We start from the raw sequence: 15148 nt of genomic DNA on the forward strand, positions 1-15148 counted from the left end.
AGGCAGGCTGTGGAGGCCGAGGCCGGGCTTTGGCGCGCTCAGGCTGTACCTGCACTTCCCCAGCCGCACCCCCCGCAGCCGGGCTGCTCTTTCCAGGCGTTCGGGGCTTTCTGAGGGGTTTTTTGGGAGGCCCCACGCGTGTCCCCAGCCCGGGCACACACTCACACTTGAGCTTGGCCGAGCTGTTGGCGATGGCGGCCGACCTGGCGAAGAGCTTGACCGGGAGCGTGGCCTTGACGCGCCGCACCAGGGGGATGGTGACCCGCGGCCGCTTCACCGGCACCACCCGCGGCACCGGCGACACCCGGCCCCGGTACTCGAAGATCCTGAGGGGAAGGCAGAGGAAGGACGTGGCAGCCCTGCCGTGGGGTGCCCCAGCCCCAGCCCCCGCAGCGTTCCCGCTGATCGGGGCCATCGGATCCCACCCCACAGGCTGGACCGGACCCCCTGCACCCCAATCCCTCCCTCCCCTGCCCCACAAAGCCCCTCTGGCTGACGCCTGACCTGTCGTAGAAGTCGTCTCTGTAGTAGTCATAATCGAAGTCGTAGCCACTGCAGAGACATCAGGGCATCATGGGTTAATTAGTGCTGGTAACTCATTATTATTGCCCCCTCACGGGCTGCTGAGTGCCCCCAGGGCCACCAAGGGTAAATAGGTTGATCCCCCTTCATAAGGGACCCTCATCCAGCAGGACATGGGCAGTCCTGGCTGCAGGGAGATGGGCTGAGCCCAGGAGGAAGATTTGGGGGACTGAAGGCACTGGAGAGGTTGATGTTGGCAGAGGAGTGTTAGCCTGGTTATCTCAAGGAGAAGCAAGAGGTGTGTGGAGGAAAGTCGGGACAAAGGGCATATTTATGGGGATATTTATGAATTTAAACCTCTCTCCCCCCAGCCAGGCAATGCCCACGTCCTGTTCTCTTAAGCTTGAGCTGCATTTTAACCTAAAGTAGGAGCATTCCCCACTCCCTGGAGACCCACTAACACACATTCCCCCCTTGCTGCAGCTGTTTTTTCACAAGGCAGCAAAAACCAGGGGGTCTGACCCCACACATTGGTACCAGTTGCCCCAGCTGAACACAGCACCCTTCCCTGGTGTGCTGAGGCTCAGTTCACACTGGCTAAGACAGAGGTGATGCTGGTGGTCTCTCCTCTCTGCTCTGAACAAAGACAATTTGTGCAGCCCCAGAAAGCAAAGTCTGTCCTGCCTCCTGAACTGCCTGGAAAGAATGGGAAGAATGATAGATTGATGCGGGGAGAGGGACGGGCTCAGCCAGGAGGAACAGGGGAGAGGGAAGGATGACCACCCAAGTGTGTAGTTGAGAGTAAATTTGGTGCCCTGCATCTTTGACAGAAGTGACAAGAACAATGTGAGGCTGGCTGGGATGGCTGGTGGGGTGTGGTTTGGAGCAGGAAGTCTCTCCTGCCTGTGCTGGCATTGAGGTCCCAGCCAGTGTTAAGTTTCAGTAACTGGTTGGCTTCCTAAATGTGTTTTTTCCACATTCCTTGGGTTCCCCAAATGCCTGTGGCAGCATGTGGAGACCCAGCCTGTGCCCTGGGGGAGCCTGAGGGTGGTTGGATACACCAGAGCTGCTTTGGGGCCAAGGAGTTGGTGCCAGGGTGCTCATGCACCTCCTGCCCCAGTAGTGCCCTGCCATGGGGACATCAGTGAGGAGATATTCCATAAAGCTGGGCTTTATCTCTGAGCAGCTGCTGCCTGTGGCATTCCCAGCTGGCTGAGGGTGGGATGGGGAGAGCAGGGTCGCACTCCTGAGGAAAGAGCACTGGTGGGGAGATGTGGCTGTGGAGGTGTTATCACCACAACCCTTCCAGATTCCACTGCTTGGTGGAAAATAGCCATTTTTGACCGATGAATTCCAGATTCTTTTCAGGTGCCCTCCCCTTCAGACCTGAGTTGTAGCCAACATCCAACATTTCCTGCTGGGCTCAGAGGACACAGGAATATCCCACAGCCTCTGTCCCAACCACTGCATGATCTGTGTTTACTTATTCCCTCTTCTGGATTGAAAGGGAAAGGCACTTCCTCGCAGGGCAGCTGCTGCTGGAATGAGCCCAGCTGTGTGTGGGGCTGAGGGGATGGACAGCAGGGAACGAGGCACTTTCATGGAGTTTTTCATGACTGGTAACTTGATTTCACCTGGGGTGAAACCTGGAGATACAAAAATTCTCCAAGAAAATAGCTCCCCTCAGCCTGCCAATTTATTTTGATCACTGAGGATGTTTGACTCCAGGTCTGTTTGAATCCAATAAATACAAAATACCATCAAAACAGGAAGCCATTTGAAAGGAAAATTGAAGAAGGATGCTTCTACACTGTCAGACTCTCCCTCTTCAATTTTCTCCCTCTCCTTAGATGCAACTCAAATGAAATTGCTGTGATTTTGTAATATTTCCAATCCTGACAAGCTCTGGTGAAGTGCTTCTGGCTCTCTCTCCAGCAGAGACAATGTTCTCCCCAGTCCCAGGCAAGAGGAGACAGTGGCATCTCCCTGCAGCTCCAGGGCTCCAAGTGGGATGAAGCAGTGCCTTTATCCACACCCTCCATGGGGTGTTGCTCTTGCTGGAAGCTCCCCGTGGCTTGGAGACCACGAGGCAGCTTGGCAGGATTTGTTCATAAACAACACAAAGCTTAGGAGTGTTTGGCAAAATTTTGAGATGCCCAAATTCCTTTTACCTGACCCCATTTCACACTCCTGGTCTGAGCCAGCTTTTCCTCCAAGCCTTTGCTCCCTGGCAGAGTTGTGGGATCACACATGGGCAGCTCCGTGGACACACGGGGATGGAGAGGAGCTGCAACCTCAGTCCCACCACACAGCACTGCCCTGGGCAAAGCCTGGCACCTGCAAACAAGGAATGGAGCCCTGGATGGCCTGGGCACCTCCATCTCCAGCACTGCCCCTGCCCTGAGGCGTTTGGGCACCTCTGCCCTGCTCCTGGGCTTGGCTCCAGCACCAACAGGAGGAAGCTCAGCCTCCAATACCTGTAGATCCAACCTGGAGAAGGTTGGAGAAGAGCTGGAGAAGGATGGAGAGGCCCAAAAGCTCATGGGAAGCCCCAAGCCTCTTCCCAGAGCAGTCAATCTGCTGGATGAAGTGGCCAATGAACCCTGGCAATGTTATGACACTGTGTTATTCCCTATTTCCATGGGGAATGTGGGAGCAAAGCTGGGCAGCCCTGGGTTTTCCTGGTGGGAATTGCTCCTGGCAGTTCTGCAGGGTATTCCCAGAGGCAGTGGAGGGTCACACCCTGCCTGGACTGCAGGGCAGGGGCCCCAGAGCATCTCTGAGTGCAAAGCCCGAGGGTGGGGGTTCTCCTGCCCTGGCCCTGAATCCTTGTGGGATTGGAGATACTTCCATCCTTTCAAAAGGAATTAGGGGCATAATTATCCCAGGGAGCTGGTCCTGACTTCCCAAAACACAAACCCCAGCCTCTGCAGTGCTGCTTTGATTCCTGCTGACCATGGGACAGCCCTCAGGGAAGGCAGGGGGCTGGAATGAGGGGTTTGGGGCAGTCTGGGGCTATGTGACCCTGCTGTGACACACCAGTCACTCGTGGCTTAGCAGGTGATCCCAGGGAGGCAGTGGCTGGATGGTTTTAGCAGCATCCCTGGAATCGGGCTATGAGCACAGGGCAGGTCTTCCCAGATGAATTCAGGAAAACAGCTGGTAAAAGGGAGTGCCTTAGCATGGGTGATTTATCCTGAAAATTTCACTGCATGTAGGATAAAGCATCCTGAGACTGAGGGGTCGTTTCTCAGCGACCTGGCAGGTCTGTCTTTGTGTACAGGAATAATTTTTGCCATTTTTCTATCGGCCGGTGACACTGCACCCTTTCAAAATAAGGGACAAGCAGAGGCAAAAGCTGGAAAGCAGGAAGGCCTCAAGGAACACCTCCTGCTGCATTCACTGCCTTGGCTTTGTTTGCCTTTTAGCAGTCAAACAACATTTATACTGACTCAGGTTCAAAATGCAGCTGTTCATAACTGAAGGGGGATTGTTTGCATGTGCTGCCTCTCCATCACATTTGTGGGGCCACTTCTGAGCCTGTACCTGAACAGCAAATGTGCATTTGAGCACCTGTGCTTTAATTACTGCCTGATACTGCTAATCACGAGTGCCATGTTGAGCTCAGCTCCCACCCTGCTGCCATGGCATTACTGCAGCAGGCAAAGGAATACCTGCTGGAAAGCTGCTTGGAAAATGTGGCATTGATCAAACAGTGATCTGGTGGAGCTCTGTGAGACTCCTTCCTCCTGCAAATAGCCAAGGCAGTGGGAAATAGAGGAATGTGGGATGAAGCCCGGCATTCCCAAAGTGCTGGGGCTGCTGTAGGCTGGGACATCATTGCTCACCTCCCCCTCTGCCCCAGAGCTGCTCTCAGCCCTGTCCATGTGGATTTGGCACTGGGATGTCACTGCTCCAGCACCAGGGCCTGGGAGGGGTGTTCAGGGATGGGCTGACACCAGCTTGGGGTGTAACAGGAGATGGATGCTGGTGTTCACTAGCTGTGACAGTCAGTCAGCAGTGCTTTGTCCCTGTCACCATTTCAGAGACCCCTCCTGGGGCCACTGAGCTGCAGACACCAGCAGCTCTTGCTCAGGTTGTCCTCTCTGTCCTTTTGGCCACGGAGCAGCTTTAGCCCCAGCACTGCAGGGCAGGGCAGAGGTTTGTCCCTCCAGAAGCCCAGAGGGGCCCTGGCAGAGCCACCTTCCCTTCCCAGCCAGCTGACAGCAAGGTGGGATTGCTGGCACCAACCTGAACATGGCCCCAAATGCCCCAGGAAATCCTGTCCTGACATTTGCTGTGCAGGAGAAAAAAAAAAGTGCTGCCAGAAGGCAGATTTGGAGAGACAGTGAGTGATGGCCTGGGGACATGGTCACAGCACCTCATTTCCCAGCCAGTCCCACGGGCAGGATGGCCACGCTTGTGGCGGTGGCTGGGATGCCGGGCAGGAGCATCCAGGAGCCTTCCCTGTGCAAAGGGATGCTCTGGGAAGTGCCAGAGGGAGGGAGGAAGGTCCAGAGATCGAGGTGTGGAGGAGAGCAGTGAGGGCAGCGAGGCTTTGTAAGAACTGAAAGTGCCTCGTGTGGAGACACCTGAGAAAACTGACAGTGGCATGAGCCTGGGTGGAGCTGGATGGGAGGTTACATCCCCAAGGATTTCTACTGAACACCTGGACACCCCCTCGGGCTGGTGGACAGCTAAAAATGTCATGAATGTTGCTTCCTCTGTGTTCAAAATGGAACCTCCCTTGCCTTGCCTTCCCCTCGACCCTCCCATGCAGACTTGGAGCGAGGCAAAGCAAAACCCGGCCTTTAGAAAAATCCTGTGCTGTGTGTAAGAGCACCTCTATAAATTACAGTGCTGTGATTTTTGAAGTCTAACGTTTAGAAAAATTGATGGTGGTTCGGGAAGCTGTAAGCACAGCTCGCTGCAAACCTGGATTCCCTGTTTTCCAGGAGATATCGTAAGTTCTGCCAGCCCAGATGGCAAAGTTTTAATCTGACAGCCAGTCTGGGATGAAACATTGCTGGAGCTCGGAGCAGTGCAGTTCTCTGGCCCGTATTTTAGCATACCCATATTTGTGGGAGGGAGCAAACATCTCTCTCAGCAGTCTGGAAGTCTGAAACATTGGTCATTCCAGAGGAAGGGATTAGTGCTCCAGGCACGGGTGAGCAGTAAATGAAAAGCTCGTTAGTGCAAGATGTATGGAAGGAGCTGGTGTGCCTTATGGCCCCGGCCCCATGTGAGCAGTCCACGTGCAGCTGAACAGCAGGAGCTGCATCATCTCTACTCCCATCTCCTTCCCCTCAAGTGCCATCCCCTGGGAATCCAGAGAGCCACGTCCTGTGAAGGGCCAAAAGGTCCCAGGATGGGAGAAATGTGCCTGAAAGCTGCACAGAGGGAGCTCAGCTGAGAGGCTCCTGGAAGGAACCCAGAGATGCCCTGTGGGTGGTGGGAGGCTGCTGGGGCTCTGGGGGGTCTGGATGTGCCAGAGCTGCACTTTCCAACCAGGATTTGCCATTTCACAGCACATTGGTGCAGGACCACACGGCTGAGTCTGAATCACAGGGTTCTCTTCACCCCTTGCACTTATTTCTTCTTTTTGTGGAAAAATCTCCAGTTCTCCCATGATTTCCCCTTTTGCTACACCCACCTATAACCCCAATACTGATTTTAGTCTTTTCCTCCCAACCTCACACCTTCCAACTCTTGATTCAGCATGAGACTGGCATCAAAATTGTGACAATTTATAAATAAAACACATTTGGGGACCTTGTTATTTGGTTTTGGGTTCCTGAACCTGCAGGTCACTCCTGAAATACCTTTTCAACCACAAGCAAGAACTTAATGAGTTTCTCCCACATTCCCCTGACTCCAGAGTATGGGGCTTAAATGAAAATCTTCACCTCTTGTGGAAATCATGATAAATTCTCTTGAGCTGAGGGCTCACTGACATCTGTAACACACTCCATGTGCCACACACCTCTCCGTGTCCCTCCTGTTCCCTTGATCCCTCATTGCTGCTCCTCAGAACAGGTTCCCTTGGGACTTCCCCCGGCCTCTTCCTTGCTTCACCTCCATTTGTCACCCCCAGGGCTTCCCACTTTCTTCCCTTCTCCTCTCCCTTTGACAGTCAGTCTTCTCTTTCCCTAAATTATCCCTGTTCCCTGTTTTTCCCCCACACCCAGCCCCTCTGTGCCCACTCCTGCTGTCTGGCTGGAGGGGGGCTCTCCTCTTGCTCCCCCTCCTCCGGTGTGGTTAAAGCACAGGGTACTGCTCACCTTTCTCCAGCCCTCTCCAGGTCCAGCACCTGCACAGGTGGGACCATGCCCAGGAAATCTCCCACACCACCACAGGCACTGGCCAACCTTGGGGCTGCCTGAAGGGCACTGCCAAGGAAAGGAGCCCCTGGGAGAAGCTCTGGATGTGCAGTGTCCAGGCTGCTGGGGGCAGGGAGCTCAGGGCAGTGGTCGGGGGGTGCTGGAAGGCAAAACCAGCAGCCCAGAGACCTCACACCCAGGTGAACACCTACCTGTACAAGGCAGAGGCTGCTCTCTTCAGCCCTTTGGGTCTGTTGGGTTTGGGCTCCCCGGCCATGTTGATGTCTGCAAGGAAGGGACACGCAGCTGTGACACAGCATGTCCCTTGTCACCTTCACCTGTACCTGGGCACGGAGCTGGGGCAGATGCACACAGCCCTGCCAGAGAGAAACGAGCTCTCCCACACCCCCACCCATTCCCACCTGCTTCTGGCACATCTGGGGCCTGCTGGGGCTCCACAGGAAGGCAAACACATCGTGTTGGCAAACCTCTTCCTTCTCCTTTCCAGAGCCACTCACCATTCAGCTGGCAGTCAGCACCGTGCTCCAATCCACATACACAAACTCAGGACAGCTTTCTCAGGAGAACTTGGTGTGACAAGGCAAAATCCAAACCTGCTGCACGCTGCTGGCTGCTGACAATCCACCCCTTGATCCTTCGGGAATAACGAGGAAGGCTTGGCATGAGCCAGCCAGGCACTGCTATGGATTTGGCTGCGTTAAACTCTGCACGGGGTGCCCGTGCCTGCAGCTGCTCTTGGAGGAGCATCTTCTGCCAGGGGAGGGGAGCTCCTCTAATCCCCTGAGGAAATTTTGCTCCTTGGCCTTGGTGCCAAACGTGCTTTTGATGTGAGAATAAAGTGACACAGCCAATTTCATGGAGCTGCCGAGAGCCCGGCAATCCAACATGGGGTGTGGAGCCAGAGCTCAGAGAGGTGAGCAACTGCTCTGTTCTGAGCCCAGGACAGAGCAAATGCCCTGCTGGCTTCTCCAATCAGCCCTAAACCCTGTTGGTTCTTCTGGTCCTGTGTATCTAAAGAGATGTCAGACCTCTGGGCATGTCAGATCTTGGCAAGCCAGGATTTCCGCATGTGGACCAGCACTGCCAAGCCCACCATGAAACCAGGGCCCTCAGACACGGCAGGAATAAAGAGAAAGGAGCATTCATGTAAAAGAACCCCTCGTATTTCAAAAATCAAAGTAGTGGAAGGTGAGGGAATGAAAGACCAGCTGCTGAGTCCATGGGGTTGGCAAGAATCCTCTTCACCAGCTGGTGTGAGGCAGGTGACGTCCAGGAGCTCGGAGGAACCACATCTGTGTTTCTGGAAAAGGCTGGGTGGGTTCAGGAAACTCTTCAGCACAAGTGGGTCACCTACTGAATGTCTTGGTCCTCAGGGGTCTGTGTTGACCTGCCCTGAGGGAACTGGCTCCCCCCAGAGAACCAGGGGCCGGGAGTGTCCCACCCATGGGTATGTGCTGCAGCTCCGTGACACTGGTGCCCCACGGGAGCATTGGGATGGACCAGAGATGTGGTGGGAGAAAAAGATCCCAGAATGGTTTGGGCTGGAAGAGATTTTCCCTGAAAGACCATCCAGTCCCACCCCTCTGCCATGGGACACCTTCCACTATCCCAGGTTGCTCCAAGCCCCATCCAACCTGGCCTTGGGCACTGCCAGGGATCCAGGGGCAGCCCCAGCTTCTCTGGGCACCCTGTGCCAGGGCCTCACCACCCTCACAGGGAAGAATTTCTTCAGTGATGCCTTGCTCTCTGCTACCTGCACCTTAGGGGGCATCCAACCAGCTTTTAGCACATCAGACCATTTAAAACTTTTATTTTTTTATGCTTCATGAAGGGACTTTATGGAGAAATGTGGATGGGGGGGTCCACACGCCATCAAACTAAAGAGCCTAAAAAGTGATCCACAGGAGCACCCTGACTTAGATATTAACCAGGAATATCACCTTCAGGAGCACAGGAAGGCTGCAGCACTGCTGGGATGAGCTGAGCAGGAGCAGCACAGGCTGCATGTGCAGGACACAGTTCTGGAGGAGCACGGACCTGCTCCCACTGCCCAGTGCCTTGCTGGGCAATTCCTTGGGCTGTCTGTCAAGAGACCTCATTCCTGCTGGAGCCAGAGCTCAGCCTCCTCCTGAGCTTGTACAACCAGTGTGGTGTTGGGGGGCTGTGGGGGCTCAGCCATCGCACCGAGCGCTCCTCTGGAGGCACCTTCCCATCAGAGCCTTCCTTGCTGCCTCCCTCCCTCCATCCTGCCATCCCCAGCTGCAGGGGAGTGCTGAGCCTGAATGCTGAGAGGCTGCACGTGGCCGTAGGGCAGGTCCAGGGCCAGCTGCAGCCGGCGGGAACATTTCACACACGGTCGCCTTTCTGAGCCTGCAGAGCCACCAGGGCTGCTGGCACTGCAGGGAAGAGAGGGGCCCATCCTTCCCTGGTGCAGCCCAGAACACGCCCCTGCCCAGCTGCAGCCCCCTGGCTGGGAACCCTTTTTGCTGCCAGGGTGCATCTCTCCAGCTGCCACGCAGTGCTCCTGCGGATTGGAGAGCGCCAGGATGGGGACACCCTCCAAGGGAGAGGCACGGGAAACCCAGGTGGTGAGAAGAACAACAATTAGCTCCATCTGCTGGTCCTCACTGCTACAAAGAGCCCTGCGGAGCCCTCCCTCACTGGCACGTGCCAACAGCAGGGAATTCTTACTCTCAGCTATGGTGGTGATGGGCAGTCAGATCCCACAGCATTCCCATGAGAGTGAAAAAGGACAGACAAGAGCTCAGCATGCACATCAGCCTGGACAGATTTTTGCATCTCATTCCCATTCTGGCTCCCTCCTCTGCATCGCTGACTCCATCTGCCTACCCCAAGGCAGTACTGATCCCTCCTGCTCATATCCAGGCACCTGCTCCCTGGAAATGGGGAGGTTGTGCTGTGTCCAGTCCCCATGGCAGGGTGAGGGGACGGTGTGGATCCAGTTTCCAGTGCCTCCTGCGATGACTGGGGTGTCTGGGAGTGTCTGTAGAAGGCACTCCAGAGGTTGCCAGGACCTGCAGGGACAGTCCCTTCAGCAGGGTGTCTGCTGTGTCCCCTGGCGGTCCCAGCCTGTCCTCCCTCTCCACATTCTTACCTGGCCATCCCTCCTCTTTTCAGAGAAAAACTTTCCACCTTGATTGTCTAACCACAGATTTTCTCTGCTGGTTCTCCTGCAAGGGGAGCATCCCAGTGCTCACACCTGCCAGCAACAGCAAAGGGAAGCCTGATGAGCTCTCCTGTGCTCAGACTGGCCCATGAAGGGCGGGCAGATGAAAGGCAGCTGAGTTTGCACCTCGTCCAGGACATGGACAGGACACCCAGCTACCACACAGTCCTTTTGCCTCCTTTTGGAATTCCAGCCCTTTGAGACCAGCAGAGATGAGAGGTTTCAGAGGTTTTCTGACAGAAGGTTTTTCTCATGGCAAACCTTTCATGTCTCTCATCAGCTAAGTGAGCAAGTGCTCCATGTCCCTTGGCCACGTCTCCTGTATCTGTCTGGAGCATCACAAGGAGCTCCTGGGTTCCCCAAGGCCCTCTCCATCCTATCTCAGACTGCACATGTGGGCAACATCTGGGCTGGAAGTATTCCTGGCACACTGAGCAGGTCTGCAGCTCCGCTCTCTGGAGCACAAGAGAAGTGAGCAGAAGTTTCTGGTATCCAGATAAACCTCAGAGGAAGCAGCACAGCCTCAGCACAACTTCTTACCTTGGACTGCTGTGCCAGCAGCAGGGTGGGAATGGGCTGCAAATTGCTTTCCTGGGTGCCCACTGCCTGCAGCAGGCTTGGAAATCACCATTTTTCATTAAAAATCCTGTCCCCAGTTCCAATTCTCATCTTGGAGCTGGTGACAAGGACATCTCACAATATGACTCCTCAGAGCAATCTGCAAAGCAAGGGTGCAGCTGGGGGGGATTTGCTTGTTAGTTCTCATCCCACAGCAGTGCAGACGTGGGGGGGGAGTTCTCTCATTTCACATCTGCTGGCTGAAGTCAGGCTGAGCTGGTCTGGATATCAGCTCTCCTGACAGGCTGAGGGTAAGGCCTGTCCTGGAAGGGAATCACTGAATCACAGCATGGTTTGGGTTGGAAGGGACCTTAAAGATCATCTTGTTCCACCCCCTGCCATGGGCAGGGACACCTTCCCAGGCTGCTCCAAGCCCCATGCAGCCCGGTCTTGGACACTTCCAGGGATGGGGCAGCCCCAGCTTCTCTGGCACCCTGTGCCAGGGCCTGCCCACCCTCACAGGGAACAATTCCTTCCCAATATCCCACCTAACCCTGCCCTCTGGCAGGGGGAAGCCCTTCCCCATTGTCCTATCCATGTCTTTAACACCAGGCAATGTCTTTTCCCCACCCTTGTTCTTCCCCAGCAGTTCAAGGACGAGGCCATGGGATGATCCAGAACCGTGGTTTCGCCGTTTGGCTTCTACAATCACAGCCCACAGCTGAGGTTTTGGGCCACGATGTCACACAGGCCTTTGATCCCATCCCACACGTGAGCTGGGAGCCTTCAGCTCCTGCCTGGGGGTGCTGTTGGAATGCTGCTCTCCAGCTCCGTGCCCCGCCACGCCTCCTGCTCATCCTGCCTCATCACTCGGTCCTCACCGGCTCCTCTCTGAGCTGCTCTGCACACCCAACATCCCAGTTTGACCGGGCACTGGCCATCCCTTCCCCATCCCCTACGGACCAGCCGAGCCAGCCCTCCCCGGACACCCTGGCGAGGGGACTCACCCAGGGTCTGGCCGGCCAGCAGGCGGCCGTTCTCGCCCAGCACGGCGGCGCGCGCGTGCCGCTCGTTGGAGTACTGGACGAAGGCGTAGCCCTTGTGCACGGAGCAGCCGACCACGCGGCCGTACTTGGAGAAGATGGTCTCCACATCCGACTTCTTCACCACCGCCGTGTTGAGGTTGCCGATGAACACCCGCGAGTTGATGGACTTGGGGTCATTCTTGTTCGTGATGTTGCTCGTCTGCACCTTCAAGGACATCTTGGATGCCTGCAAGGACAGGTGGGGAGTCAGGAAGGTGTGCAAGGGAATTCCCAGATAGAGGGAGGGATGGGGGACAAATCTCGCAGCAGAGGGAGCGGCTCCACAATTTCACTGGTCACAGTGGGGCAGAACCCACCTCCAGGAGTGTTGGGAGACCCCTGGCACAGTCAATCCTAAATTCTTGCTGGCAAATAATTGATCAGGCTGACACCCAGTCAGTTCTGTGCAGGATCAGGAGTTGAACTTCAATGATGTTTGTGGGTCCCTTCCATCTCAGGGTATTCTGTGATTCTACAGTTGCATGCAGGGGAGAAACCAAGATTTAAATCAATTTCACATCTAAGTAAAAGGTTTAATGCTGTCATACCAAAGCTTTTACCTCTCTCTGCTGAATCACAACTCAAAGAACTGCTCTTTTTGAAGCAGTCTGCATCCAGCACCTTGGTTGATGCCCGCTTTTCCAGGCTCTTGCCTGCCAGCACCTCCCAGCTCAGCACAGCCCTCACTGCGCTCAGGGATGGCTGTATCCCTGTGGGGCCACACTTGCACCTGGAAGGGTACTTGGGATTTCTGGATATAAATGATGTAAGCAGTGATCAGCCTGTGTGCTCCTGATGGCACCTGCACTACCCTGCCTGCCGCCGGGCTTTGGGCTGGATTTTGTGCAAACAGGAGGTGTCACTGTTAGCTTGGAAATCACCATCAGCCGCATCAGCTGGAAGCCACTCCAAGCCCCTTCCGGCAGCTGCAAGGCAGGATCCGCAGAGCTTCGTGCCCCGGGTAGCTTGTGGGGACAGCTTTGCCCTCTGAGGACAAGGGACAGGGCTGGAAGTTGTGTGAAATCCGAGGCAGGGTGAGCTGGCTGCTCAAATTCCAGCAAAACCCAGAGCTGTCCAGAGAGATCAGCTTGATTTGCAGCTCCCAGACCCCGAGGGATGCTTTGGGGTCACTGCTGTGCTGCACACACACGGTGTGGGATTTACCCGGCAGCTGAGCAAGGTGTTTTGTGATGCACATGGAGGTGCTGCTCTTCCCCAGCCCCTTCCAGCAGCACCCACAGATGCTCCCACTCCCAAGGGCAACTCCACCAGTGCGTCCACAACTCCTGGAGGTCCCCGAGCTTGCCACAGGGGTTGTACTGCTACCACAGGGCCTCGTGTCCCCTGCCTGGTGGTCCCCAGCATCTGCCCTGGCACTGGGCAGAGCTGGACCCTGCCTGGCTTTGGGGTTTTGGCTCTCTGAGCTCAGAGCCCAAGTCTGAGCAGCCTGGTCCAAGGTGGGGACAGTGGCAGGTGCAGCCCCTGCGGACCCTGTCCCCCTGGTCCCCAAGTCCTGGCAGGCTCTGCCTGCCCCCAGCCCGGCCTGCCCGAGGCACTGGCAGGGCAGTGTGGGATGCTCCAGCTCTGCTGAGCCCTAAAGCACAAAGTTTCCTTTCCTACACTCCTGCCCTGGCAGGCAGAGCCTGGCAAAAAGCCACAGTATTTTGGGGTCGCATCCAAGACTTTCCAAAGCCCCAGTCCTGCTTCTTCCTTGTGATCTCCTGCACAGAGATTCCCCACAGGACACGAAATCTCTGGTCACTTCTCTCTTTGTTAAGGGGGACAACATCACCACACCCACCTCACCCTTTGCCAGGGAAGCCCCGTTTCGGCTCCTCAGGGGGTGGATGTTTTCCCTTCTGAGCTCCCAGTCCCTTGGGATCTGCTCCTGCCACAGTCCCACTCTGCCCGAGGGTGCCCACACAGACAAGCATCGCTGTGTCAGGGCTCACCATCACTGCTCCAAATCCCAGGATCTGAAATTTCAGTCCAGGACAGGGACATGGGAGGACACTCCCCCAGCCCCACAGGCAGAGGGTGTTTGCAGCCTAACCCAGGAGCCATAGGATGCTGGAACAATCCCTCAGCAATGGGCTCTGTGCCAGGGGCACTCCTTCACCTTTCCAGCTGGGAGCACAAGGAGCTGGACACTCCATCCCTTGCACCATTTAAAGCCAGACCACACAGAGCACTGGAGACACCTGGCAAGTCTGAGCCTCTCTGTGAGGATGTGACTCCACAATAAATCTCCTCTGGCTCCAGCCCCTGCGACTCCATTAACCTGCCACTGAGGCTGGAAATAATTTTCCTGCTAAATCCAATAATAATGAAAAAAAAAGTTACACTTTGTCTGAGTCTGGCTCGTTGTATTTTCCCCTTCACGCTTATGGATTAAAAGAGCCAGAGACTTTTGTTCTATTACTTTAAAACCAATTCCTGGCAGGCAGTTTTCCTAAAAACACTGGGAAGAATAGCCAAAGGAGAGGACTTTCAAAGGAATCTAAATGAATTCAATTCTCAACCTTTGGCAAGTGCTGCTCCAACTTCCACCCCTACATCAACCCTTGTTTAATGCTCTCTGTGTGAATTTAGTTTTGCAGTGCCACCTGGAAGAGGTTCCCAAAGGAAACTGCCCCTTTCCTGCTGCAGATGGGGAGAAATGGAGGCTTTTCCCAGCTCTTTGGTCACTCTGGGTACCCAGCTTAAGCCTCAAAGACTCATGTCACAGAAATCCTGAATACCTGCACCGCAACCAGCTGGAGGCTGCTCCAGGGTGGCCAGTTCCCAGGGAATCTGCATCCTGATCGTGCTGGGAGGGGCTGAGGCTGTGCAGGACCCTCAGAGAGCGTGCACACAGGTGGGGTGTCTGCAGCCAGGGGTCCCTGGGTGGCCTTGCTACCCCGAGGACACATCAGACCTGCTGTGAACCCATGGTCCTCCTTTGCCTGCGGGTTCAGCAATGCCACGCCAGTGACTCCAGCACGTGGCTTTACACCTGGTGAGCCCTGGAGTTTCCAGCTCCTGAAGCCCATTTTGTCTTGTTTCAGAGCCAACCTGCCCTGGCACCTCTTTCCCCCACCCCAGGCCATGCCACAGGGACATCCTTGGTCCCTCTAAGCTGCTTCCCCTTTACAGGATGCACTTCCACTTTTCCATCCTCATCTGCTGGAGTCTGTGCAAGTCTCCAATACATTTTGTACCCACCCATGGCCTTCCTTTCCCCTAGCCTCCAGAGAAATTTCCCTGGTCCCTGGGCAGAGCCTGAGCCCTTCTCTCATCCTTGGAGCCCACCATGCAACTTGCACTGCCCTGGGAGCTGCCCATCCAGGCTTGTGTCCCACCTGGATGCCAGGATGCTGCAGGAGACCATGTCCAAAGCCTTCCTGCAGTGAGGGCACACACCACCCATGTCACTTTGGCACAGTAAACAAGTGGCTGGGTCAAATCTGGCTGCA

General features: G+C 55.5%; 1 protein-coding gene across 2 annotated transcripts in view; it reads right to left on the minus strand.

Annotated features, from left to right (window-relative positions):
* Positions 1-15148, minus strand: part of RALY (RALY heterogeneous nuclear ribonucleoprotein) — a 118041-nt gene that overhangs the window by 7364 nt on the left and 95529 nt on the right. The window contains exons 3-7 of one of the 2 annotated variants that reach the window (XM_082292891.1): positions 12011-12165; positions 11616-11880; positions 7055-7127; positions 505-552; positions 166-326 (exon numbers count right to left, since the gene is read on the minus strand). In XM_082292891.1, the coding sequence (XP_082149017.1) occupies positions 166-326; positions 505-552; positions 7055-7127; positions 11616-11871 (538 nt within the window). In that variant the 5' untranslated portion in view covers positions 11872-11880; positions 12011-12165. The remainder of the gene's footprint in view (positions 1-165; positions 327-504; positions 553-7054; positions 7128-11615; positions 11881-12010; positions 12166-15148) is intronic. The other variant, XM_082292890.1, reaches the window with a different exon arrangement.

The sequence above is a fragment of the Coloeus monedula genome, assembly GCF_965178545.1.
Source record: "Coloeus monedula genome assembly, chromosome: 17".
NCBI classification, from domain to species: Eukaryota; Metazoa; Chordata; class Aves; order Passeriformes; family Corvidae; genus Coloeus; species Coloeus monedula.